This window comes from Manacus candei, unplaced genomic scaffold (genome assembly GCF_025592945.1).
Source record: "Manacus candei isolate 608988 ecotype Guabito, Panama unplaced genomic scaffold, ASM2559294v1 h1tg000005l, whole genome shotgun sequence".
Lineage (NCBI taxonomy): Eukaryota > Metazoa > Chordata > Aves > Passeriformes > Pipridae > Manacus > Manacus candei.
Window position 1 is genome coordinate 1,581,852 of NW_026138053.1, and position 26,901 is coordinate 1,608,752.

At 40.4% G+C, this 26,901-nt stretch overlaps 1 protein-coding gene across 1 annotated transcript in view; it reads right to left on the reverse strand.

The window, feature by feature from the left end:
• Positions 1-26,901, reverse strand: part of EIF2B3 (eukaryotic translation initiation factor 2B subunit gamma) — a 99,165-nt gene that overhangs the window by 63,612 nt on the left and 8,652 nt on the right. The window contains exons 3-4 of the mRNA XM_051807542.1: positions 15,332-15,491; positions 9,839-9,950 (exon numbers count right to left, since the gene is read on the reverse strand). Of these exons, the coding sequence (XP_051663502.1) occupies positions 9,839-9,950; positions 15,332-15,491 (272 nt within the window). The remainder of the gene's footprint in view (positions 1-9,838; positions 9,951-15,331; positions 15,492-26,901) is intronic.

The window sequence follows — 26,901 nt, forward strand, 5'->3', positions numbered from 1 at the left end:
GCATTCTTAATGCAAACACACCAATTCCCATTAAATTTTATCCCTTCCAGTACCAGATCACCTGTAGATCTAGATAACTCTTCCTCTGTAAACACAAAGGTTGCTTATTTTAATGGTTCTCTACAACAAACAAACAGATTAACACTTCTATTTTTTTCCAAAGACAAGAACAGATTACAAGACAACTTTTCTGCAAATCATTTAAGTCAGTGGTTGTCCAGGACATGAGAAGTCATTTTTTACCCCAGGTAGGAGGTTATTTCCCATCACATATGAAGGTCTGCAATCTGTATAACATCCCTAATATCTTACCCTTTCTTTTCAGTTGACACATATGAAGGGCATTAAAAAAATGCTTAAGTCTGCTTTTTTCCAGGTTGCTTTGTTCATATAATTACGTAAATCAGAAAACATATAGAGTCCTGAGTTCTAAAGCTACACAGCCATGAGGTACATCTAAAACAAACATGTGAAAGAGGCATATTCCTTAAATATGAAATATATCCTATTTTCTCAAAGGAAAAGATATAGAAAAACACACCAGCAAGCACTAATTTGTCTCACTGATCTATCCCCCCAATAGCCAGAGGCTACTTTTAGCTACACTGACTCAACATAGGAATCTGAATTGTATAAATCAATGTCTCAATTAACATTTTGTTTAGGAAGAGTTACAGAAGAAAAACAGAGTGTAATCATTTGCTAGCACAGTGGCTCCAGAGGTCTGGGAGTGCGTGCAAGAAGAATGGAGCTGAATGTGGGAAGGGTCCATTATTCTTTCAATAGTGTCTGGTGCTGCAAAGTATGTGCTTGCATACTTTCCTACTGGAAAAGCTTAAGTCTTCAGTAGCTCCTTGGTCTGGGAAAATGGCAGGCACCCAAATGCTAACCCAGGGATCTAGGAAGGAGATCTACCTGAAGAACAATATTTTTCAAGTGGCCTTAGAAGTGAAAAAAGGCCATAAAAAGAAGTCTCATTCCCAAGGGATTTTACTCCTTCTGTCTGGCTGCTGTTTGTCAGGTGCCATTCCCCGCACACATCCCTAGCACATTCTAATGCAAGAATGGAGAGAGGGCCTCTCTGAAAATAATCACACTTGCTGAAAGACCAGCCCTGCATAAATACCTCTCACAACAGTACAAACAGAAATCAGACTTCTTGCCCGATACTTTAGTTGAAATTTATGGCACTGCTGGCCGTGATTCTGTTATTACTATTCTACCTGGCTAAGGCTCAAAGTCACAGAAGTGGGAATTTCAGAGGTATTTTCAGAAATGATGTAGCTCATTTGAGGGGAAAAAAACCCAACCAAAAAAATATACTTAGTTCTACAAACGCTGCACCAATGCATCAGTGAACAAAGCTATATCCTACCCATATATGTATACACGTATGAACACATGTACCACAGGGATGGGACAGAGCAGTTAAGGACACACGTGGCCTCTGAAATTACATTTAATGCTACTCCTTGGGAATAATAAACCAAAGGGGGGAAAAACAAAATCAAAGGGAATACTGGAAGACAGTCTCTTGTGCTTTTGCAAATATCACCAGCTGCTGGACGATTAATATGCAGAAAAACTATAAGTTGAGCTTAAACATAAATTTCCCCAATTTCTTACTGGTCTGCTTCCAACCCTCAGAGTTTAATTAAAGTCTATCTGTCAGATTTTTCTGTCTGAAGGCCTTAAATTATTCCCTTTTTAAATCTCCCTGTACTGACTGACCCAGATTTTTTAAACTCTTGAGCTTCCACTAACCTAATTACGAAGACACACACACACACACACACACACACACATATTTTTTTAAAAGGTTAAAGAATTTCAAGATGATTGAAATATAATAAGTAATACCAACAGCTGCTGCTGGCCAGTATGCAGGTACATGCAAGTCATCCTTAGAATGAGTAACTGGGCAAGATATAGCATTCTGTACTGCCAGTTCACATATCAAGATCTAATAGCCACCTCCTCTTAATTCTTAACAAAGTATATATTTGGTGCCTGGGGAAGGAAAGTTCTACAAGAAATCTCCAAGAGAAGCGGATACGAAGTTTTACTGCTTGTAAAAGGTATCTCTATCTAATCTTCTCTAGCTAGGGAAAAGGTGCTATAAATTTGCTGAAGAAAGGAAGGATTTAAAGCCAGAGAAAATTAGGATTTCTCAAAGCAGAAACACAGAGAACATGCTGCCCTTAGGAATAGATCTCTGCTATTTACTCGATCTACTGGAAGAACTCCCGGGGAGCATGTCTTAGCAAGAGAAAGGAAAGTTTGCTATGCTCTTCATTTCCTGTGTAATTCCAGAAACTGCCAGCACAATGCTGTTTGGGGAGAACCACACTACAGCTATTCAACAGGGAATTCAGCATTGTATTCTGAATGAATGGAAACATTCTGAAAGATATATATTTGCTGCGAATAAAGTAGAATGCGGACCCAGTAAGGATGTGAGGCCGCGTACACCTCCAACCAGCTAATTGTAAATTCGGACTCTTTCCATTATGACTTTTGCAATATTTTTAGCAGCATGAAACATCACAGTAAATTACCCAGGCTAGAGTTCACGGTAGCCACGAAGTAAGTGTAATAAATCAGCACTAAAAATATTATGCAACTGCAGTTCAACTGATACCAAGTGTAGCTGATTTTAATGGAGAGGCTATCTACTTTGATGTATCCCTGCAAGGTAGTGATTTGGGATCTCAGTGACTAAGATGAAGGAAAGGTTCTCCAAAATCTGGATTTCTTAGAATACAACTACATGAATGGTTCCCTGTAAAAATCCCAAGGGTATTCCCTCCTGCCCACAGCAAAAGTCTTCTGCTAAGCACAATGATTTAAAGGATTTAAAAAATGCATCAATAACGCAGAACAGTAAGGGAACCCCAAACTCTGGCTGGGCTCATGAGCCAGGACCTCAGCCCTAAGCAGAATCAGACCTTTTAACTGAAGAGGAACAGTCACATGCCTCATTTCATCCTTACTTTGCTTTAAACTAGGCCGTTTCCTCCCCCCCATATTCCACATTGGCTGATAAATTCCCCAACGGCGGGTGTTAACTAACTCCGCATTCCAGTCTGCTCTGCGTCATGGAGTTCCACATCCCGCTGATGAGGAACACATGGTGGACATGTGGTAGGGGAGAGCCTGACAGCGCTCGCACAAGCAGGGATAACTCCTCTGACCTTTGGCTTTTTTCTCTCTGTACCATCCCAACCACACAATGAGGAGTCTGTGCCCCTCTGTCACGTACTGGTCATTCTGGGATCACTGGACACAAGCTGAATCCTTAAGATTTCTACAGGCAGTTACACTGAATACACCTTTTGGCTGAAAAGTAAGCAACTGATCATTCTGTGTCTCTGCTCATATCAAACCTTTCAGATGAACTTTTAGACCATACAGGTTACACCTGGAACAACTGGGGTAAATGTCACAAAAAACAACTGATGATGGTTATGTTTCCCCACCAACTCTGTGAAATAAGCTAACTCACAGCCTTGCTAAAAAGTACACAGTGGCAACTGTATTAAAGTATTGGCAACTGTATTAAAGTACTAAGACATCTTCTAAAACGAACAGACCATTTGTCATCTTTTCAAGACCCGAGCCTGGCTTAGAGTAACAATGAACTTCAACTTCAGTGTTGTCCAGCCTGGTGACTCATCCAGAGCACTGCATTTACCAAGTCACATGGACTTGAGGGTGTCCAAGCAATACAGTCATCCCTTCCTCCTTTGAAACCTCTGAAAAGTAAAACCAAATCACAGGCTAAGTGCTGGTCTGAGACCGCAGCAGACAGACAGACAGACAAATGACTAATGACAATCCACACAACATACATTTACCAACGATTAGGAACCAAATGCTGAGCCTCACACTCTCTGCTTTCAGCCTTGTGTGTGCTGTAACACTGGCAAGAATCTTGCAGTAAAATGAAAACCATTGCCAATAAGCTTTTCTATAGCTGGATTCAATAGAAGTTCTGCTAATATTCCAGATTCTAAGATTCATGAGATTCATGACCTCTTACCTGTACAAGCTGTCAAGACACAGCATGACCCTTCTTTTATAAATAGGACCTGGATATGCCGTACATTCCTTTCAACCCCCCTGCCAATGAGTGAATAAAATACCATGGCACCAGCAAAACACAATAAAATCCTGTGGAAGCAACAGTATTAAAAATCAGTAATAGCACTATGTTCTTTAAAATATAGAGTCAACATCTCACTAGCTGCTTTTATAGTATGTTCGCAATTATTGTACAAGTGTAACATATATAAAAGCACCAAATTAAGTTTTCCTTATATTTGGCTACATTAATTTTAGAAATAGTAAATAATTTAAAAAATACTCCATTTCTAAGTTGAAGCCTACATTCATCCTCAACATATTTACAGAAAAAACAGAGCAAGTTGAGCAAAGTTTAAATGCATGATAAAAAGGGCAAACCTTGTGAGAAAACAAATGCCTTTTATTTACAGCAGCTACTGTTAGTGAACTGAGAAACTTCTAAACAAAACCTAAAAGGGCATCCTAAGAACATCTACTCCTAGCTCATGGCTCAAACAACTCCTCACAGGCCAATATCTTTTTCTGAAATGTTCAGCAAAATTCTCTTTTCTGAAGAAATATGATTAAAGCTACACCAACATTTTTAAAGTGTGGTTATAGTCTAAGAAGTTAGTGTGTAAAAGTCACACCCTCTTATTCAATAGACTTAGTTCCCCTGTTTTGATTCAGTCAGATCCGCTTGCTTTACTGGCTAAAATAACTTTTTACAACTTTCTAAATTCCTATTAGTACTGTGAAACCAATTCAGTTCTGGGAAGGGGAACCAGATTCTTTTCTGGCCTGTGCATCTGCAAAAGGATTATTACCTAAATCAACACACATGATTTCTCTTTTTGTGATGGAGGAGACAAAAAGAACCTCACTTATTTTCTAGATGCTAGTCAGAAAACTTTATTTTTAATTATGAAAAGAGTAGACCTGGACTAACTGCAAGAGCACATCTGGACTAACTAAGACATGAAGATCTGCATGTGGCTCTGTAAAAGCCATATTTTAGAGAAAAAAAATATATATAGCAACTTTCTGTGGCATTCCTCAACATATCACTTGAATGCAAAGGAAACTTAGTTTCAAGCAGGGGAACACCACCAAAGCTAGGACATGTGTATTCACCCTGTAGACAGCTCAGACCAGCAAAGAATTTTTGCTCCCTGGTCTGGCCTGAACTGCTCCTCAGAATTTTCCTACTGAGTTGCACTATTGCATCCCCTGCTCCCTTGCCAGTGGCACTGCTTGTGGGGACATCGCCCTAATGCACAAAGTAAAAAGAACCAAGTCATTGAAGTCCTGCTGTTTAATCCATTAAAAGTAATGACACTGTTTTTGACACATGTGGCTTATGAAGTACTCAACCATTCGTTCTGCTGGGGGTAAGCTTGGGGTGGTGGCCCCCTTAACCAGCACAGCTGGATCTGGAAGAGGACATCTGACCATGATCTAGTTTAAGATGCTTTACACAGTGGAGCATCTGCCTATACCAGTGTCATTCCCAGCCTTTCTCATGGAAATAGATTTTAAAAGAAAAAAAGAACCACCACAGGAGTGGCAGAGAATTTCAGAGATGCCAGTTTCCCAAGGACAGTTTTAGAGAACAGAAACACTAAGGAAGTTGCAGTGTGTTTATATATGATCTACTTACTTAAAACAAATTATCAGTAGAAAAAAAAAAAAAAAGGCAATATCCCAAGGCAACAGAAAGGAAATCAAGTGTATCAAAGCTACTTCTGAACACTCATTACCTACCCACTTGGCAGCGTTGACTTTTGAAATTATACTACACTATTCATTTTTACTCTCAAGATGCAAAGGGAAAAGGAAAAAAAAACTCCCCCATCCTACCCCCCTCTTTTTATTAAAATATCTTAAAAACAGATCTGTATTATTACTTCAAGGTTACTAATGTTAGTCCTGTATATATTTATAGATGAGGTACTCCTTTCTGTCTGAAGCACATGAGGTAATAAGTAGCTGGGATTGTCACGGTGATTTATTAACATATTCTCTAGGAGAAGCCCTGCACCTGCGTCTGTGCAGACAGAACACCCACGAAGGCTGAACTCACCCTTACGCAGCCCACAAGATCTTAAAAGGAAATGCTCCAAATTTAGACCTGCTCCAACAGGTGTCTTTTACTGTCTCACTTTGCATGACCATAAATATCAGAGGTGGAGCAAAAAGCTCCCTGTCCATTGTAATCCTGCTTTGAAAACAAATACCTTTGCCCCCTCCCAAAGCAGAGGCAGCAGCTATGGAATTCTCATCATTTCCTCACTCCTTCATCCTGTCAAGACCCAAGTCAGAGAGATGTCACCGGCAAAACCAGGCTCCAGGGATGAGCACATAACTTTATTTTTTTTCTCTTCAAAGGGCCCTAAGCTGGCTCTGAAACTTCCCCAAACTGTATTTCTTTCATTCTAGTATCTCATCTTGCAGCTATTTGCCAAAGTGAATGACATGCACAGGCTGTTCATGGCTTTTTATAAGCTCTCATTACCCAAACAGGGAACCATTTCCTTGAAAATGCTTTCCCCAGCAGCTTTAGTCTCTCTAGGCACCACCAATAAATTTGTCTTCTTGGCCCATCCCGATGCACACCAAAACGTGCCTGGATGGATGTATTTGATATTGTTTTCCATTTGTTTACTAAGGGAGGATGCTACCTGTGGGACTTGTCATCAGGGTGATTAACAGCACAGGGAAAATAAATGATAATTTTAACAGCTGAATGGAAAGCTTTGCCAGATTTGCTCTGGCAAGCAAAGGAGCAAAATCCTTTTGTGCAAAATCTCTTCTGTGGTGTAACAAGGAGAGGCAATCCCAAACCCAAAATGGCTATCCACGACTTACAAAACCTCAGCACAAATCAAAACAACAAATCTGGAAAAGAAATCCTAACCAAACCGAGAAAGAGAATAACAGCTTATACCATAAGCTTAGAAATCCCATTAAAACGTTTCACTCTGTAACACTTTCATTATTACAAAATGCCTGAGTCAAGAGCAAATAAATATTTAATACTCAACAGGTACTCAGGAGAATGTATGTTTTCCCCTGTCCCTCCCCACCAGCTGCTCTTTTATGGCAGGAAAGTGAAGAGCGTGAAATCCAATGATAGGAAGAAGGCAAAGGTCAGGAAAAAGGTTTTTCTTCAAGGATTTAAATTAGCGTTCTACAGCTTTGGATGTTTTGTCAACACAACTTCCCTCCTGTGAGGAAGGGAAGCCAAAGGCCCTTTGAACCATTTCTGTATGGGATCTAGATTTTTTACCAGTAACAAGACTCCTAGCTTTAAAGAAAAGTTCATCTTCCCTCTTCCCATTCCTTTCTCCACTCCCTCCCTGTCCCTCCATCCACTCCCCTCCTTAAAAAGAGAGAGAAAAAAGAAAATAGAAAAAGGATCTGAAGAACAAAACAAGCACTGGAGGAGTTCTAGAGTTCATGTAACAAGACCACTATAACCCTTCAAAGGGACCATTAAAAGCAAAACAAACAAAAGCAACAGCCTCAAGATGTCTATTGTATTTTACAGAGGAATGAATGAGTGTACTGGAAATTCTCCCACCATCTTGCCACAAAGTCTGTTATTTCATCCAAACAAAGTCCAGAGATCAAGAAACAGCCAACATGGCAGCTGAAAGTCAGTCACTTCAAGTGATCCATGAAGAAAACGAGATTGGGCTTGTTTTTTTGTTTCCCTTTTTTTTTTTCCTCTCCTTACTTTACTATGATGTATTAAAAAAAGACTTCAAAGATTGTTTTAAGCGTCGCTTTTGTTTCTCTTGTTTCTCACATGAGAAAGTCAGAGCTTGAGCAGGTCTAGACAACACAGTGGTTAAAACATCCTTAGTTGCCAACACTTTGTCTTCTTAGAGCTCCCACAGTTGTTGCTTCCCTGGATTTGCCTCAATTGAAAATATTTGACACTTTCCACATACTATTTTGCTTCCCTCAGAGCCTCTCCAAGATGGCAGGTGTAAAACACAGAGAGCACACCAGCATGCACAGTAGGCAGTTTAATATGTCAGAGGCTCACCCACATGGATACTGGCCCAATACTTCTGCCTGATGCTTCAAAGTATCTTTTTTATTTTTTTTCCTTCTTTTTAGCACTTAGCAGATCTTTCCTCTTTGTTCTTCTAGACTATCCTGTCATCTTTGGGCTTTACTTAGAGGGTGGCTAATGCTTTACACTAGCTTTCATAGCTGTGGAAATGTAAGAAAGACAGGGGACACAGATTTTTATCCCATCTGTATGTCACCAACACTCCATTTACCAAATCCCAAACAGTTACGCTCAAGAAGATCTGCTGAAGACAATGTAACTGAACAGGTGCTCCCGAGGGCAAAGTTTAGCCTGCAGGATAAAGCCTGATTAATTTAGCTATAGGAATGAGAATTCTCTGGTTAGATGAACCTGTAAAATCAGAGGTCAACTAAGATCACACATGTTACAGCAATTTCTAAGTCATTATACCACAGCCACCCGCTAGTGTCAGGGGAAAGCCATAAAGACAAGCTTGTCACTAACAGTAGATATAATATTCCTCCCTAGCCCAAAACAGAACTATTGGATTTCATTTGCAAAAAAAACCCCAGAATACAACAGTAATGAATTTCCTACTCTATGCAAATCAGCTGCTGGGTATGTACACAGGGTCTGCCTGCAGCTTGGTCCCTGCCACGTCCAAGAAAAACGCAGGAAAGAGCCAGCAGAAACATGCTGGGACAGGCTCTTTCCATCACAGCAGTTAACAGGGCCCACTCTTGATCACCTCCCTTCTAGGGCAATCCTTAACCTTGGGCAAAAGAGGGGTCTTCTTTCCACGGGCACAGAGCAGCTCCCTCACATCTGGTAGCGGGATGTTCAAGGAAAGATTACACTGAGCTGTGGCCTACAGCACACACCAGAGGCATTTTCACAGCAGAGATTTATCTGAGAGCAGCCCCCAGATGTCCGTATCCTTGACTTAAAAGGTCCACATGGATGAATTCCCAGCTCTCAAATGGCTGTCCCGCAGGTGTCTCATCTCACAGAGGTGAAAGTCTGACTGTCAGCCTGGGACAGACTACAAAGGTTGGCCTCTCAAGGAGACAGCAGAGCTTTCCACAGAGAATATCAGACATGTGCCCGAGGAAGCTAAAATCACTGTACAGAAGACTGTAAAGAACAAGAAGTCATCTTTCCTTCTCCTACTAATGGATATGAATTACGCTGTGCAGGAAGCTCGGCTGGTCTGACATATGTAATAAATTCATCCAAGTCCCCAGTGCAGTTTAATGGTGGGTATAACATGGATTCTCTAAACTTTTTGGGCCTGCAAAGACAGCTGTGCTTTTGTGCCTCATGTGCAGAAGAGGGTCATGAAATCCTGAGAGCCCTGCATGGATACTCTGCAAATCTATCTGGGATTCAAACAACGAGACCAGTATTTCATTTATGGACGTAGGTCTAACACTTCAGGATGTCTGAATCTAAACTGTATCTGCACTATAGCAATATAGGTTTCATTTCAAGAAGAGTTACCTTTTCGTGCATTCCTTTTCTTTCCCTGGAATTTTTCACAATAAAGGTGTAAGAAAAGCCTATCAATTGGTTGTAATGATGTAACAAATAATAAAATACTGTTCCCTGAATACTGCAAAAGCTGCTTTGCCTGTTCCCTTCTCATCCTACTTTAACCACCACTTCTAGTACATAGTTATTTTACCCCATTCCAAGTTCAGTTTCTATTACAAGGACTCATGAGCTTACTTCTGAAGGATGGATCTTTTAATGACAAGTTCTTCATCCAAGTCAGCTTCATTAGCCATGAAGAGCAATCTTTTTCCTGTGTCATCCACTCCAATGAAGTCACGCTGCTCCACTGAAGTAGAAAATCAAATAATCATTATATAACCCCACTTTAATGCAAGCTGTAAAGACAAACGGGACCACCAACCACCCCCAAAATATGAAATACTAGGTTTCAGACTATCCCAGCAAATCAATGAATTGAATAAATATTATGGATAACTCTTCCAACTTCTTTTCAGTCAGGGTAGCTGATAGGCATCAAGACATTCAAAACATTGGCTCTGCAAGTTTTTTGCATTCTTTTTATGAAGATGCCAACTACAGGTCCTTACATGCAACACTATCTTGAGCTGTGCTTTCCTTCCCTCTCTTTTTAAATTTTTTAAAATAAAAAACCTCTGCCACTTGAATTTACACAACAACAAATCCAAGGCAAGCAGCAAGTTCTTCAAAATCCAACTGCTTCTTCCTTGTCATAAACCACTCCACACTGGAATTAGGTGGTCTGGAGAGGATTACGATTTCAGTTAAGACATAAATATTTTGCAACTCATCTATTTCAGATAAATACTAATAGCAATAGCAAACCTAAATCACAAACAGACACAAAAGCACAGATTCTAAGACTTCTATCACAGATGTTTCTGGGTCAGTTAACTTGGTTTAAATATCTATTTATAAAACTGCCCAGCAAGAGAATACCTAACTGTCCCACATATTATTGTGGCAATCCCCATCTCCTGCAATCAGTGGCTGTACATCAACAGGGACTTTGGCCTACTGAAATGTAAAGCATTTGGTTTTGAACAGTTTTCCACAACATCTGAATACAGTGGTGGCAGTTTATTCTAATTTTCACTTTGTAGTATGAACCATCACTCTGGTGGCAGCCATATATCGATTTTTACAGAGCCAAGGCTGTACAAGAAAGTCATGGTACAGTTCTAACAAAAATCTCTTTTCTCCCACTAAATACTTTTTTTGGGCCAAACCGGCAAATATTTGATCTCCTAAGTTCTAAGCCTTTAACCACACTGAGGTAACAGCATGGCCTAGAAGTAGCTAATTATCTAAGATCTTTTTCAGGCAAACTATTTTTAACCTTATTTTTCCCAATTCGGCCCCATCCCTCGTGTTTTACTTTTACTTATTCTTTCAGAGTTACCATAGCAATAACCACTATCAACCACGGTCAGACCTACGCAGCTGTCTAAAGTTCTCCTGTGGCAGTCTTTGATCCAAGTGATCAAGCACAGCCTCTTCAGAAAATCCCCCAACCCTTCTCAGAAATTAATCATACAGCAGAGAAGTACAAAAATAGGCCTGAGCATGTAACACTATGACAAATTAAGTACACTTACGATAAAGCTCACTCGCTGTAAAAACTCAGAAATAAGTCTCAAAAGCAGTGCCAATTCTCATGCTATGGAGGGCGATGAAGTTTGAGAGTAGGGGCTAATTAACCCCTAATTAGGTGGCTTCTGCCACCTAAATGGGGTCTCCTGACAGGCTGAAAACACGACAGTGACCGATTTTCTTCCATCGAGGTACCAACACTTCTCTCAAAGTTCAGGTCCTGCCTGCCCATCTCCTGGTTGTTCCTACAGTAACATAATATATTGCACTGCCACAGTAAAACCCTCTGCAACAACAAAAAGGGGAAAAAACCCGCTTGATGAGAACAGGACCAGGTACATGACTGACACCAAACCGGTTTCTCTTGCTTGTGTGGATAGATAAGAAACAAGTAGTGAAACCATGAGAACACACTGTGGGGTTTTTTGTAGCGGATGCCAGGTCAGGTTTTTTCCTGTAAACTGGCAGTAACTAGCATTACTTTTGTAATTTAAAAAAGGCAAAACTTACTACTAAAATCAATTACTCCAGAGATACAAGAGTGCTGTTTCAAATCCCACTGGCCTTACTTAGTGAAGAAAAAATAAATGGAAGAATGAATACATAACTAGTGTACAAAATTCCTTCAAGGAAAGTATGAGAAAAATGTTAAAGCTGCAGCAACAGTAACTTTAAAAAAATCATTTAAAATATGGAAATGGAATGCAGGATGTGTTTAGCCTCCTCATGATAAATAAATAAGGATTTGACACTGATATTGCAATTTATTAGTTACCTTAGAAATTAGATCCTCATCAATTTTAAGGGCTTTAGCGATCTAAAGAAATCATGACACCACAAGAGAACACCGAGCAATTCGGTGATGAGAAGAAATAAATTTCAGTCAGATTTTCTAAAATGCTTTTTAATCAAACACAATTAATTGACACTTGAAAAAAAAGACACCTCTGTTCAAGATTCAGTATCCCCACCCTTTCAATTAAAGGGAGAGAATTCACACGATGCAGCCTTCAAGACCACCAAGAGGTCTTCTGGCAAACACAGGGAATACCAGTGATGACATGCCTGCTGCTTTCAAGACAAGAAAAATAAGCAGGAAAGAGTCACCATCCCCATCTTCTCTGCCTTTCTTTATACACAGAAAGGTTCAGACACTATTTTCCACACAATCCCTTGCAAGCCATCTTTAAGCACACTGCTCCATTCTGGGTGTCTGAATTCCTGACATTCTCTGTTTATTTGGGTTACTGTCATTCACTAGCACTTCAGTGTTGTGTTTTTTTCTATGGTCATGCCTCTTATTGCTCAATTAAAAAAGCCAATGAGATGATTATTGTCAATATATGATCCCCTAAATGTAAAAGCCAATGAACTTGACCCTGTAATTTGCAGCGGAGTCAAACATTTCAGGAAATCATCAGTACAAATTTACAGCACTTAACACTGCAATTAATGCTAATTTAAAAACTGTTCCTTATACCACAGTTCTTGAATGTTCAATAATATCCATTTCCTAATACAAACATTTCAACAGTGCAGTGCAAGTACATAGAAACATAGATGTGTCACGATTTAGAGAAAGAGCTAACAGTGCCACGTACTGTGAAAAACTGCCTAACATACTCCACATTCGTCTCTTGTCTTCAGTTCCTTATAAGCTTCACCAAGTTTTAACTGTCTGGGATGAAATTTCCAATGTCAGATGCCTGCCCTAAGAGGAACGTTTGAGAAACTTCAGTGAAAACCATTCAGCTGCTTCTAAGGCTAAAGAAAAGAAGAGGGTTTAGCGTAAGCTGAAATGGTTTGGTGGCCCTTCCCTGGAAAAGCTCTGACTGGTCTTTGGAAAACTGCAGGTTCACTTGCTCTACTCTTCTCTAGACTTCGATTTTTGCTGCAAAAGTTTCTGTGCACTCTCTTCTTAAGAATAGGTTGTTCCGATGCCTCAGCTCCTAGGACTGACCAAATAGCAGGTGCTATCTAAAGCCTTCTGTGGTACAAGAAAAGCACACAAGCCACGAGGTTCCACAGCCACACTGTGATGACTGCTCCTGGGGAAAGAGCTTAATCTGCTGCCTTTCTTGCAACCTGTTTTTTACAAGGAAATAAAACTCATAAGCTCACAAGGGTGAGGGGAAAGAAAAACATAAAAACAAGGATTCTGCCAGACAGGCTTGAAGGGAGAGAAAGCAGCCCCTGAAAACTAGTGGAACTCAGACTGTCTGAAAGGACACTAGACCACAGAGACAGGAATTAGAAGAAAACAGGTCACTGTAGGCAGATAAATGAAGCAGATCAAGACGAGAAGTCAGAAGCAGAAGAGAGAATGGAACTGGTAGTGAAAGAAAAGAGTAATATATGACAAAGAGAAGTTGGGCTCTTGACAAGGATCCTTGAAGGAGGAAACTAAGCAAAGACAACAAGAATGGAGGCTGGTGGTGGCAAGAGGCCAGCACAGGAAGAGAGAGGGAGATGAGCTAGGACACTTGGCAGCAATAGGGTACATTCAGTCAAGCAGGAATGAAAGGCAGAAGGGTCTGGTGCTCTCTAAAACATACTGCCCTCCTCCAGAACCTGAGAAGAACCTAAAATTCTTGTCTTGACACTCCCCTGCTTTTAGCTAATGACTGAAAAAGGTCTGGAAGGGTTCATGTCTCATCTGAGGCAGTTCACAGAAAACACATCACTAGTGCTGGCCATGACAGCTCAAGTAGAGTAGCTTTGGGTAGGAGACCTTAGCACCAAGCCCCACAATAAAACACCAGGGGTGGTAAAATACTTTTACATAATGGAATTTTAGTCTTTTCAAGTTTGTCTTTTACAGATCTGAGAAACCATTCACAAATTTTAACAAGTCAGTAGGAAGAGACCTGCTACGAAGTCAGGCACACAGACATAAAAAACAAGCAACAAAAGAATGCACATACAAAGTGATGTGTCTTCAGATGATCTTGTTTATCCTCACAGACCTTCTTGCCCCACCCTGTGTGCTCAGAGCTCACTTGCTGGGCAGCTCTATGATGTTTAACCACAGACCCATTAGTTTACAGCTCCTGAATGCTCAACTCTGCGGCTGTAGCAGTGCTCTTGACAAAGTTTTATGTGCCATTAGCACTTAGATTGCCTTTTCAAAAATAAGGGGGGTTTAGAGCTGTTTGAGAGTCCAAGTACTAAATGCTTTCAGCCCTACTAACCTTACACTTCGCTCCAGAAAAATCTTTTCATGCAGAGTCTAAGCAGCTTTCTTTTAAAACACATTTCCTCCACTTTCAGACACACACGTAGTCCAACTGTTGGCTTGCGTTTCACTCCTCTCTCAAACAGTTTGAAGGTACACTTTCTTATTCGTATCCCTGTAATGCCTCTGAGCTTTAATCACAGACCAGGACCCACTAAACTGGCAATAACTGAGGCTCAGCAATTGAAAAGAAAATGAGAGGTTTGGTGTGGGAACAACTGTATGGTATTTAGTACTTTCAGCATGTAAGTAAAACGGGCATAATAGCCCTGCTGTGCCTTACAGCAGTGTTGTGAGAACAGATACATTAGAGATTACAAGGCACTAAGATATTATGGTAAGAGGGACAAGATAAGCATCTAACCAAGTCCTTGAAATCAGTGGGAGTTTTGCCTAGCAAGAGGCTCCTGGATGCGATTTCAGAAGAGTAATTCAGTACATACCACAAGAGGGGAGAATTTCTAGAAGCATTTGTTACCCACCTACTGCTGGTCCCTACAGTCAGTGGTAAAATTCCCAGCTATAATCTGGCTGATGCTTAGTGCTCTTGAAAAACCTAACGGTTTTAATGTTCATATGTAACAAAAATTCAGGGTTTCATCCAAAACTCACTGAAGTCACCTGGAGCTTTTCCCTTAACTCTTGTGAGCTTTGGATCAGAGCCTGCAAGATTACACGAGTCTAATACTTAATTCTGAGCTGGAAAAAACCAAGCCACACCCTCATCAGGGAATCTGAGGAAAAACAGGGTATCTGTACCTCTTTTCTTTCTTTTGCTCTGGGATTGGTAACTAAACATATCATACATACCAGTGGTTTCTCTGTAAGCTACTAATAAATACGTATTCCTGTCTACATACCTGGCTTTTTCTTCCCTTTCTGTCCTGGTACCACTTCTGTTGGTTCATGAGTTTTCTTCATCAACATGGAGAGAGTAGCATCATGTGTGCGAAAGAGATCCACAACTTTATATAAATCAACATCTGTGATCAGATCGCAGCTCAACACCAAGACATCAGTCTGTCAAAGAAAAAAAAAAACCCAAGCCCTTCAGAGATACAAATGACCACATATGGATTAGCATTTGAGGACCCAACAACAAATACACACATTAACTTCTTTCTTCTTCTTTTTTTTTTTTTTAACCTACAAAAAACACAAGGTCTGCCACACCCTGCCCAAAATAGCTCCTGGTTTTTACCAGGCACTTTTCTTGAGTCCTGCTGTTACTGTTGTTTGGTTAATGCTTATCCAGCTCCGGGCCATAAAGAATATGTGACCATCTAAACTGTCCTCATCCGATCCTAAGGACACAGAAGCCATGGCTTTCAAGACTGACATGAAATTCTGCAGTGTTTTCAACAGCTACTTTTAGTTATATAATGATGTAGAAAAGAAACCTTTCTGAAGAAATCTTTTTTAGCTGACTTTGCATCTGGCTACAAACCACTGGAAAAGATATTTAAACTATGTTATTTTATCGGGGGACAAAAAAAAGCAAAGACTATCTAGGATGTGATTTACTCAGTAATTGCACTGCGATGGTGGGCTCAGTTTAGAAATACATTTCCTAAAACCAGCAATACCTCATATAAAAAAAAAAAAAGAAAAAAAAGAGGAAGTTAGGTTCTATTTAATAACATTAAATGTATTTAATTTTGATTTCAAAGGATTCTGAAGTCCCTTACCAAGTATTCAAGAGAACTGCTCACAGATCACAGAAACACTGTCAAGTATTGAGTGAGACATGGCAGTTTCATTACAGTGCACACTATCAATATAATCTGGCTAAAAACTCCTACTTAGAAAAAATTTTCTGTATTTCACGTGGGTTGTGGAATATACTGCCAAAAACCTACTAGTTCAGCAATTACTTTCATTTAAACTAATCCTAACATAATATTTGTGCAGCATGGCCTACAGAAGAGTAGCAAGTTTCCACTTTTTGTTAATGATCAGCCTTCTAAATGTGTCTCAAGAAGACTGTTTCTTTCGTGACATTTACCATTTTCACTTTCTGTGCTACCATTTACCATGGTAAGCCTCCCTGTAGAATGTGACATGGCTGCCTAGTTTTCTCTTTTAAAAAGACAATATTTAATAAGAAGGGCACTAGAAAATGCTTTCCCAAAACCTGAGTTAATCCATGGAGGATCAGCTTTTGAAAACTCTCTTGGTTTAAAGTAAACTGTTTCAGGACTGACCTCTCATTACAGAAAGGTTTATTATAGAAAAGCTTGGTTTACAGATTTTATCTAATACTAGGAGATTTCACATTGTAGTTGAGACTAACTCAGGTCTGGAATTTACATTATTTGACAGGTTCTCCTATAAATGCTAGGCAGTTTCATGTGTTTACCAATAAGGCACTGGAATTCATCATGTCACAAACTGTTGGAGCTGGATTTGGCATGCTGTGCAAAAGGTCAAGCTCTTCAATTTTCATGTGATTTCTCCCTACTTTAGTGAGAAACACCTGGCTGCTTTACAGGAAGGAACAATGTGCAGGCTGAGAATTTTATACATTCAAAACCTGATTTGCATCACTCCTGTTAACATACTTTCAAAATGTGTATTTTATATTAGAGTTTTGCCCAGGAAAAGTGCTTTAATTAGCACTTCTCTAAAAAAACCAACATACGCACACTGGAAAAAAAACCAACAACCTAATCCTCTAAAGCAAGTTGCCCAGCACTCTGGAGCAGCCCTGCTCCAACATTCCAGGGTGTACAAAGAAAATAAGAAAAAAATTCAGCTTGGTATGGAAGTAAATCTCCCGCTTCACAACTGTAAACTGTGAAGAAACACATATTAAATATCCTGGAAAATCCTGCAAAATTTTCAGATATTCTGTTTTTACAGGAGCACACATGAGTTACAATATTTGCAGAAAAGGCCAAAAGGTATTCAAGACCCATATAAATAGACCTGTACTTCTCAAACTCACTCTGCAGAAGGAAGAGATTGCCAGCTTCAACTCTCAATGCATTCATTCCAGTGGTGAAAATAAGAAGCAATAAAATGAGATAGACAGACCCTCCAACAGTTTTGTCCTAAGGAACAAGTATCTCGACTTGTTAAACAAACCTTGTAATTATTTCACATCTTACTAAACGCTTTAATCTGTCACCAACGCAAAAACCCAACAAGCGTTTCATAGTTCTGACCAGGCTCCTGGGTTTTTTCTCCTCACTATAGGACAAGCCTTTTGCAAAAACTGAATGCAAGACCCCTGAGGAGCATACGGGAACAGAACCACCAAATGTCTGGTTGCCATCTGTTCTACCCATTTACTCTCCCAATATGTAAATAAACGTCAGTGAGCGCAGGGACCAGTGAAACACACGGTTGCTCTGTAAAGCCCACATTTCTGCCTCTCCTCCTGATGAGCAGAGCAGTGGCCTCAGAAGCACGCTGAGAATACACCATGAAAGGCTCTTTTGGGACTTGACAGCCTCCCCTTTGAAACACCACCCCCCTCATAAATAAAGCCCTCACTGTCTAATGGATGCACTTTTTTTTCCCAGTGTACAACTCCTGAACGAATAAACTAATGGCTGAATGAAAAAATAAACCGTCCTAGAACCTTAGCAGAAGTGTGTGTTTTTCTTTACGTTTTTGGGGTGGGCGTAGAAGAAAGAAAATAAATGGTAGAGCTTGTGGGTTTTTTACATATATACATGCCAAATAAATACAGTGCACCTTTCCCAACAAGCCACGGATACAAAGAAGAGAAGCACGCACTTACTACATGCACTCATGTGCTAACAAGGGGTATGTGAACATACTTGACTTCATGAATTATGCAAACACCTAAGTACACACACACATACATCTCTTAATGAAATACATGTAACAATGATTACATCAACCCCAAACTATTAAACAAACAGACGATAAGAATCAACATGAACTGATTAAAAAAACCCCAGCAAGCACACACCCCAAGCAGAACGACTGCAAAGGAAGAAAAACGCACGCACAAATGCACTCTCAACACCCATTACAACCAGAGGCAGGACAAGGGAAGGGGCTTGACTCAAGGAGGACCATCTCATGGATGGGGCATGAAACAAATGCTTGGAATTTCTGGCATTTTCCTGCTCTGCCAAACTTCATTCGTGCCGTTTTGTCTACTACTTCTATGACAAAGAGGAGCCCTCGTCACAGACCGGGGGGCTCTACCCCTGAAGCTGCTGTACAGAGCAGGTGGAAATGCCATCAAGAATCATAAGTGAACAGCAAATGACTTTGGGTTTGGGAACACAGGAAAACACTGCAGTGCTACTCACATGGAGGCAGCAGCCACACAGAGCCGTGAGAAAGACAAGGAGAATACGATGCTCCTTGGTAGAGTCACCTCGGGCCTCAGTAATCCCTTTTAACCTCAGATTCACAATTTACTCATTCAAATTCAAAATTCAGACTCGGTTACTGATCAGTGGAGAAAAATGGGGTCCTGTAGAGATCATCCCACCTATGATCTGAGTTTCAAGGAGATACTTCTCCGTCCCTACTGACTTCATGAATTATTGGAGCTCTGGGTTTCCAATCCAGTGATCACTCAACACAGAGAGTTCAGTCAAGTCAAGTACAGGCACATGGCACTTAAGGTCCCCAAATCTCCACTCTACCCTTCCAACACTGGCTAACAGGACTTCACCATCAAATGTTTCTGACTCATAAAATGGTCAGATATTATGAAATAACTTACATAGTTGATCTGGATAAATACAACAGTGTGTAACATAAAACATCAAGAGATTTCTACAGAATAGAGAAAACAGTGAAGAAAAAACACTGAAAATCAACATGTCAACAATTATACTAAACCAAGCACAGTATGGAAAATCTACACAAAAACAAGACTAAAAAGTTGAATGTTTCAAGAACTCAGTTCAAGACAACCGATTTAAAAATAGAAAACATGTTTTCAATGGAACTAATTCATACCACAGATCAAAAGATGGATGCAATTATATGGTGTAATATACCAGCATAAATAAAAAGCCTTGGACTTTCTCACACCCTGCATACAAAGGCAATGCTAAAAACCCTTTTATATTCAGGAATTATTGCTGGAGCCCTTATGATCAAACAGAAGATGTCAAGGTTACCACAGATAGCTGGCAGCAAATGACAAATTTTTAGTGGTGTTCACTATGCTTTTTCTATCAAGTTTAGACAAGGGCAGGACCTCATAGCCTAAACTGCTGATGGTCTTAAAAACAGCAGACTAGAAAATGAGAAAACATGTGTTGCAAGGAAGCCTCTAATATGAACGAAATCAGCCTCAAGAGAAAGAGGAAGACAAATGTCAGACTGCATTATAAGCAGAAAAGAAGCAGGACATCCACAAGCAGTAGAACCAGCTCCTAACAGAACTGAAAACGGACAAAACATTGAAGTTAAAGGCTAAAAACTTCCAGTTGCAAATTATTACAGCTGAGACTTTGACAGGAAAAGAAAGAAAATCAAGAGATTAGACTGTTCCTACACTCAGTTTAAGTTAACACATGCACAAACAGAGAACTTTGCATCACTTCCTGCGGTGTCACCATACAAAGAAGGGAGAGAGGAACGAGTTATAATTACTGCTGGAATTAAGACTGAGTTTTATACACAATAGCCTGGAACTTCACCCACATGTTGCATTAGCAGTGGGTTTGTGTGTAATGCTTTTTATTATTCTAAAGAGTGGAAAGGGAAAGAACAGTTTGGCTGTGGGCAAGCATTTTGATTGCTTGTTAGCGTGCTCCAGGCAAAGCCAAAGTTACCTCACAGCAATTGCATTACTCACCACTCTTCAGATCAGAAACTTATATCCAAAGCTTTAGAGAATCCCTTTTTATCTCAGTCTCCATTAAGAGCCCTCCAATTTCCACACCTGTGACCTCTTTGAAGCTCTATGGCTGTTGCTGTAACTGGAGCAGGGAACCTCATTTAGTTTTTGATGTCTGTAGGATCTTGTTAGCTACCAACTGACATGGCTGCCTTTGGCTGGGAATTCCCACTCTGCTTTTGTAATGTCCTTGATAGCAAGATTCAGAAGAAAATCATGATTTAGTACTTTGTTAGCAGACATGAAGCATTTACCCACTCTGCTCTCCCACCTTGCAGCAGAGCAAGTTTGCTGTAGATCAGCACCTTCATAACTCTTCTGATAGAGAACAGTTGAGGTATAGAATGTCCCTCAATCCAAAATCCAGCATCAACCTCTCCTCATTAAAAGATGGAAGAAACCTTTTTTTCTTAAAGACAGTGTGCAATGTGAAAGAGGCTTCTTAGAGGCTTCTTTTTCCCTTCTTTAAAAAAGAGAAAACAGAAAAGTCTAATGTGGGAGCCAAGGGAGTCTCTTCTAATTTCTTGGATGGCCCTGAATTCATCGGTTGAGGATATCTTAAGGCAATGTGAATGCCTTCACACACGTAACCTGTCAGCATCACTGTTTATCTTCTCAAAGAAAGTTGGAAGAAAGATGCCAGAAGCTGGGGAGGAGACTTAACCCCAGTCCCATCATATGGCTCATCCTATGCGTTGTATCAGATGGGATCATACAATGAAAACACCATTTTAGGCTATCTTTGTATCTCAAGAGCTACCATCCAAAATCAATATTTTTTAATTTACATACATATAAGCTAGGAACAGGAAAGATATTCAAGCCTGGAAGGTATCCTGTCTCCTCCCAGAAGGAAGTCTTATTACCTACGCTCAAACTGACACGTGGGGTGGAAAAGGGTAATTTACAGTTCTCAGCAACCAAACCCAGAAGTTTAGAGATGAACACAAGTTTGTAAACTTATAAAGGATGTTTTCAAAGCAGGACATCGATATTATGACACTTACTGAACTGTGAAACTTCTAGTCTGGGACAGAAGTTTTGCAATCCACCTTGTCCTCTGGTGTCAACAAATTCAATTTTGTTCTACTTATGCAGTACTCCAAAAATAATTTTTCCAGCTTTCTCCTTCAACCACATCACTCTTCTTCACTGGTTCCATTTTCTACGAGTTGTTTACCCTCCTTTAATAGCCCATCCCTTCCACTTGTCTTGCACTTAGGAAATCTACCTCAAATCAATACAGGATGCCAGCTCTACTACCTATTTGTATCTTCTAAAGAATGTTGGCTTTAGGCTCTGCTGTCTTTTTCTCTTTTTCTATTTTAATAAAAGAAATCTGCTACCCTTACACTTGCAGAACACTGACAATTGTCAGGCTATCAGCACACTGGGGCACTGGACTGACACATTTCATGCTGTCTCACTGGGCTCTCTCATTTGCCCGAGATCAAGAGTCACCTCCCAAGTTTACATCCAGATCCTGAGTATGCCACAGAGGAGACTACTTTTCCCATCTAAAGGCATCCAGAAAGCGTGCACCAACGGCACAAGAACTGTGCCTGCTAAGGCTCAGGGAAGCACCTCAGAACCCAGACCCCCAAATTTGCCAGTTCATGGAGCCTGGCAAGCTAAATTCTCCCCTGGCTCAAAGCAGTGCACGAAGAGATCCCTCCTTCCCAGGCAGAAGAACTGCAGAAACAAATGGCGCTCTCCTCGTCACTCCCATTCCTGGAAGGCAGGTTTCCAGGACTACCTGGATGGCAGCACTACCAGACCTGCTGTGCAGCTGATCTTGGACTCTGCCTCATATGAGCAGAAAGGAGAACGCGGCAGTCGGGCTCCAACCTCAACAGCAGCAGCGCAGCAGGATTGCTGCCAAAGCCCAGAGCTCAAGCCCAGGCTTAACACTTAATGTAAGCAGAGCCTTAGGCAGTCAGGTGCTGTAGTCATACACACAATAATAATAAAAAGTAGTCCTGAAGGAGCTCAACCGGCTCAACTTATTGAAGGGAAAGAAGGGCTTTGCCCACAGTCTGCAATCACCTGGGCTGCAGATCTCTCAGCAGCACAACAAAAAGCAGGCACGACAGGATTCAGGGGCTGAGAATCAGCGTTCAGTGTAGGAATAAAACACAAAGTGGTTTAAAAGGAAGAATAAGTATAACCTGGAATAAAATATCAAAGTATGTAATAGACTATTCATATGTACTGGTAGATGAAGAAACTCTTGCTCTATTTCAGATACACTTTCACTAAGTCATCCATAAGTTTTGGGGCTAACAGCCCTAATTACTGGGTGCAAATTCCCATACAGACTAGAGGATCATAATAGTTCCTTGCAGACAGTAAATGAAAACCAAAACATATACAGCATGTGTCCTCCGGAATCATTCTGCCATCCTGCAGCTAGTATCAGCACGATCTTAAATTAAAAAAATGGTGTGAAACTCTTTCCAAGGTCAAAACAAGTCATTACACAACACCCAGTTTCAACTCTGCTTCAAAAGAAAACCCAGACTGATGTGCTCTGCAAAGCACAGGCTCTGTGAGACACAGCTCAGTGGCACTGTTACTGCCTGCAGCCTGCCAGGAGTGACAACCACCCGAGGGAAACCCCATTAGCTTTGTTCAAATGTTGGGGTTTTTTTCCTATAAAAACTAATCATGCTATATTAAATAAAAGCACTGTTATGAACTGTAGATTCCTATTCCATTCTCCACACAATATCCCACCTTCTCCTCCTAGCATCTCTCCAATTTTTCCAGTGATATTTGGTCTGCAGCAACTGCTGTTGTAAGAAAAATGTTACAAAGACACCAAGACCTCCACTGCTTTTTGCAGCACTATGAGTCTACATCCAGAATTTTCACCGTATTCCCAAAGGAGCAAACAGAATTTATACTACAGAGGAATGCCTAAATTCACTTCAAGAAAATCTGAACTCACATTTGTTTTTCCCTTTTCAGTACAGAACAAAGGAAAAATGAGATAACCTATGTGGGTTTCCCACATAACATGACAAAAATGCAAAATTTAATTCCAGGCATCCCACAAGTCCACTGGTCTTCACCATGGCTTTCACCAAATTAAACAGTGACAGACAACCAGTGCTGAGCAAAGTGACACCCTTTGGGACAGCCTGTGCTGCTCACAGCACCACATTCCTGTTATCAGTGTTACACTGCTGTACCAGGCTGCAAAACCAGACACAGTTGGAAAAACCCTCTCCAGCACAGTCACTCCATGGGCTGACGTTTGGCATCTACTCCCTCCCACATTCCCCAGTAACTGGAACTATGTACTTAGGTTAACACACGCAACTGTGTTTGATCTAAACAATTCCATTTTCTCTTTCCAGGCACGAATACTCACTGAGGAATACCGCCTGCAAGGGGGCTACTTGTACATTTTTCTGGAATAACGTTCCTTCCTTGCTGTCCACAGCCCTTTTTTACTTTGTTTCTAGCCTGCATGATTTCTACTTGTGTATTTTCCCCATGTTTGGATCTTAACAGATCTTCTCTCATAGGAAGTTGGGGTTTTTCCTGGCAGTTGTGGGCATTACAGCTGTCACAATGTCGTGATTTAAACACAGTAAGTTATTTACATAAGGCAGCTGTATATACTTTAAATAAGGAAAATGAAGGATGGTTTACCAAAATGAGCACTGCTATTTACTCCCCCAAAATGAAAACTAGTAGTAGCTCACAAAAACAGGAAAATATTTTTACCAGGACACTTTTAAACAAATTACTTCAGCTATATACATATGCAAAGGGTTTGCTAAGCCTGCAACTAGAATAGGCTGAATTTGTGTAATTCATCAGAAACCACACAGGGTCTAAATGAAAACACGCACTGTAATACAGGAGATATGCTGACCATTAACTTCTACATGGGAACCAGAGGTACTGGTTAACATAATGAGCACAGGCCTGGAGTTCCCAGGAGCATGAAAAGGATAAGGACATGCAGTGGGAGACACAACAATTAAAACTGACAGGCATCTCAGGTCTGTCAATGACTCTTCTTGCAAAACACCTCAGGTTTTTGCCTGCCCGTATGATGGAAGGTGTCCTCTTTAGCTGACAGTGTTCAGAATAGCAAATGCCCTAATAATCATTCTTGATCCAACCTTCAGAGCTAATTGCCTTATTCAAATTTCTGATGGTTTAGCCATTATCCACAGTAAACCTGGGCAGCAAAATAATTTAATTAGCTACATTCTTATAAAGCTGGGTAAGATTAAAAAAAACAAACCCAACAAAACAAGCAAACAAACAAAAACCCCCAACAACTGCTGGATTCTTTAACTCTTACCCTGCCAGGAAAAATAATCATCAGAGGAATGTCCTGAACACACTCATCAAGCACAGAGTCAGGCAGTGCTGTATCATTCCCCACAGCAATACAGCCAGCCTGAGCACCTGCCAGTTTAGCTGCTTTCTACTAAGACAATCAGCTGTGCTTTGTGAATAGGGCTTGGGCATCCAAGCTCTAATAAATTTTGTCTGGTGTCTTCAGTGTGGTAGCTTTCTATAACAGGCAGAGAGGGAAACAAGATGGTCCATATCCTGTGAGCTGCCATCTGATACATCTCCTTTTCCCACTAACAACATTGTGAAAGGCAAAATCAGAAAAACCAGCAGGACAGCAATTTTTATTTGTGTTTTAAACACTTAAATAAACAATATTTGCTGTCAGGTGTGCTCGAAAAAAATTATTAAATCCTTTTTACTATTTCAAAATAGATGGAATATTTAGCTCAGTCTTGCTCATATACAGAGAGAGATCTTGCCTCTTCCAAATGATGAATTTAATTTAGTTTTTTTATTTCCACTGACAGTACAAAAAAAAAAAAAATCACCCTATATTACAGGGACTTAAGTTTTTCTTTCCATGCTCACCAAACTCTGCTCAGTCGTAGCAAAAGGACTCAGATTCCACCTTCCAGCCGTTACAGCAAGCTTACTTACATCATGTGTTTGGAAAGGAGATTTTTCAGCAGAGGAAGCGAAGCGCTTAGCCATGCCCGCCAAGACTCCACGGATCAGTGACCCTCAGCAGCATCCAGACCACCACCGTGACATCACACTTTCCACAACATGGCTCCCAAAGATGCACATACCAAGAGAATCTGGAGTTTCAATCTTTGTTTATTTGTTCAGAGGAAGTTGGTTTTTCTTCTTCTTCTTTTTCTGGTAGCTTTTTAGGGTTTGTTTTGCTTTGCTTTTTAAGAGCTGTATTGCTTTCTAATCTTACTTTTTGAAACTGGGAAAACCAGGTGGACCACCTGAGATGAAATGCTTCACACACAGGCACTCACCAGTGATAGCAGCAGAAGACAAGCTGATTAATTCACACCATATTAGTCAGGGCTTCCATTAACCCAACTGAGGGCTCATCAAGGAAGGAAAATATGAAATTGTTCCATTGCTGTTACTCTGCTGGAATGCCACATTTTAATCACTGGCTGGAGTATACTGAGCTGAGTGACACAAGGGAGAGAAATGCTTAACAGAAGATGAAAATAATATAGACTCAGTACAAATGCTTGATCCAGGCACACCCAATCCACCTCCTGCTTCAGCCCGAAACAGGGCTTCATGATTTAACCAGGTCTCTCAACCTGCTGCCTGGAGAGGCCCCAGCCTGAGAGGTGGTGCCAGACAGCAGCTGTGTGGGTCTGGTAAAATTCGGCACAGGAAACAAAATGGTCAAATATTGGAGATGCCTAAATTTCAGAGGAACTCAATTGTAAACTACAGTGACACCCCTTCCCATTTATTTTTTTCACCAACAATCTACAATCCACAAAAATGGCTGCAGCAGCCTGATGGTACAAGCAGAGGGTCACAGAAACACAGTTCTCAAAGGAGTTTACTAAGTCAGAGTTTTGCCTCTTGCCATTCCAGTGATCAAATTCCTTAGTTCATTTAAAAACAAAAGTACAACAACAAAACAGATTCTCACTCTAGGATTTTTGTCTTGATTACTCCTGGAAGACTCTCTCACAATCCTATTCTGCTCTGATTAAAACCTTTCTGTAGTTTTCAGGCTATGTTTTCTCATAGCAAATTTAAACACAATTATATTTCACTCTGAATATCTTATCTCCTTTTCTAGTGTTTGTCCCACATTTGATACATTTGAGTTCCACACCTGTTCAGTAATCCTGGCAAAAAAAAAACTTCTCAAGCTTTAAGAAATAGTATTAATTTCTGATCTCTACCATAAAAAATACCTGATACATTCTAGTCTTGCACTTACCTTTCTTTCCTCCATCAGAGTGGTTGCTCACCAGCCCCCTATTTCAACTAGTACATTCTGAGATATTGCAATTTACTCTTGGGCTCCTATTATAAATTTCTTGTTTCTAATCCCCAGAATCATGAGTTCTGTGTTACCACCCAAAGTCTATGTGCTATAACTGTGCTATAACATGGTGGTTGATGAGACATATATTTTGCATACTGGTCCTGTAAATCATCCAGAGGAGGTCTACTAAACTGCAAGAGAAGACCTTTAAGAATGGTATTAGAAGTCAAATAAATGAAGACACATATCTGGACTGAAGAAGTCAC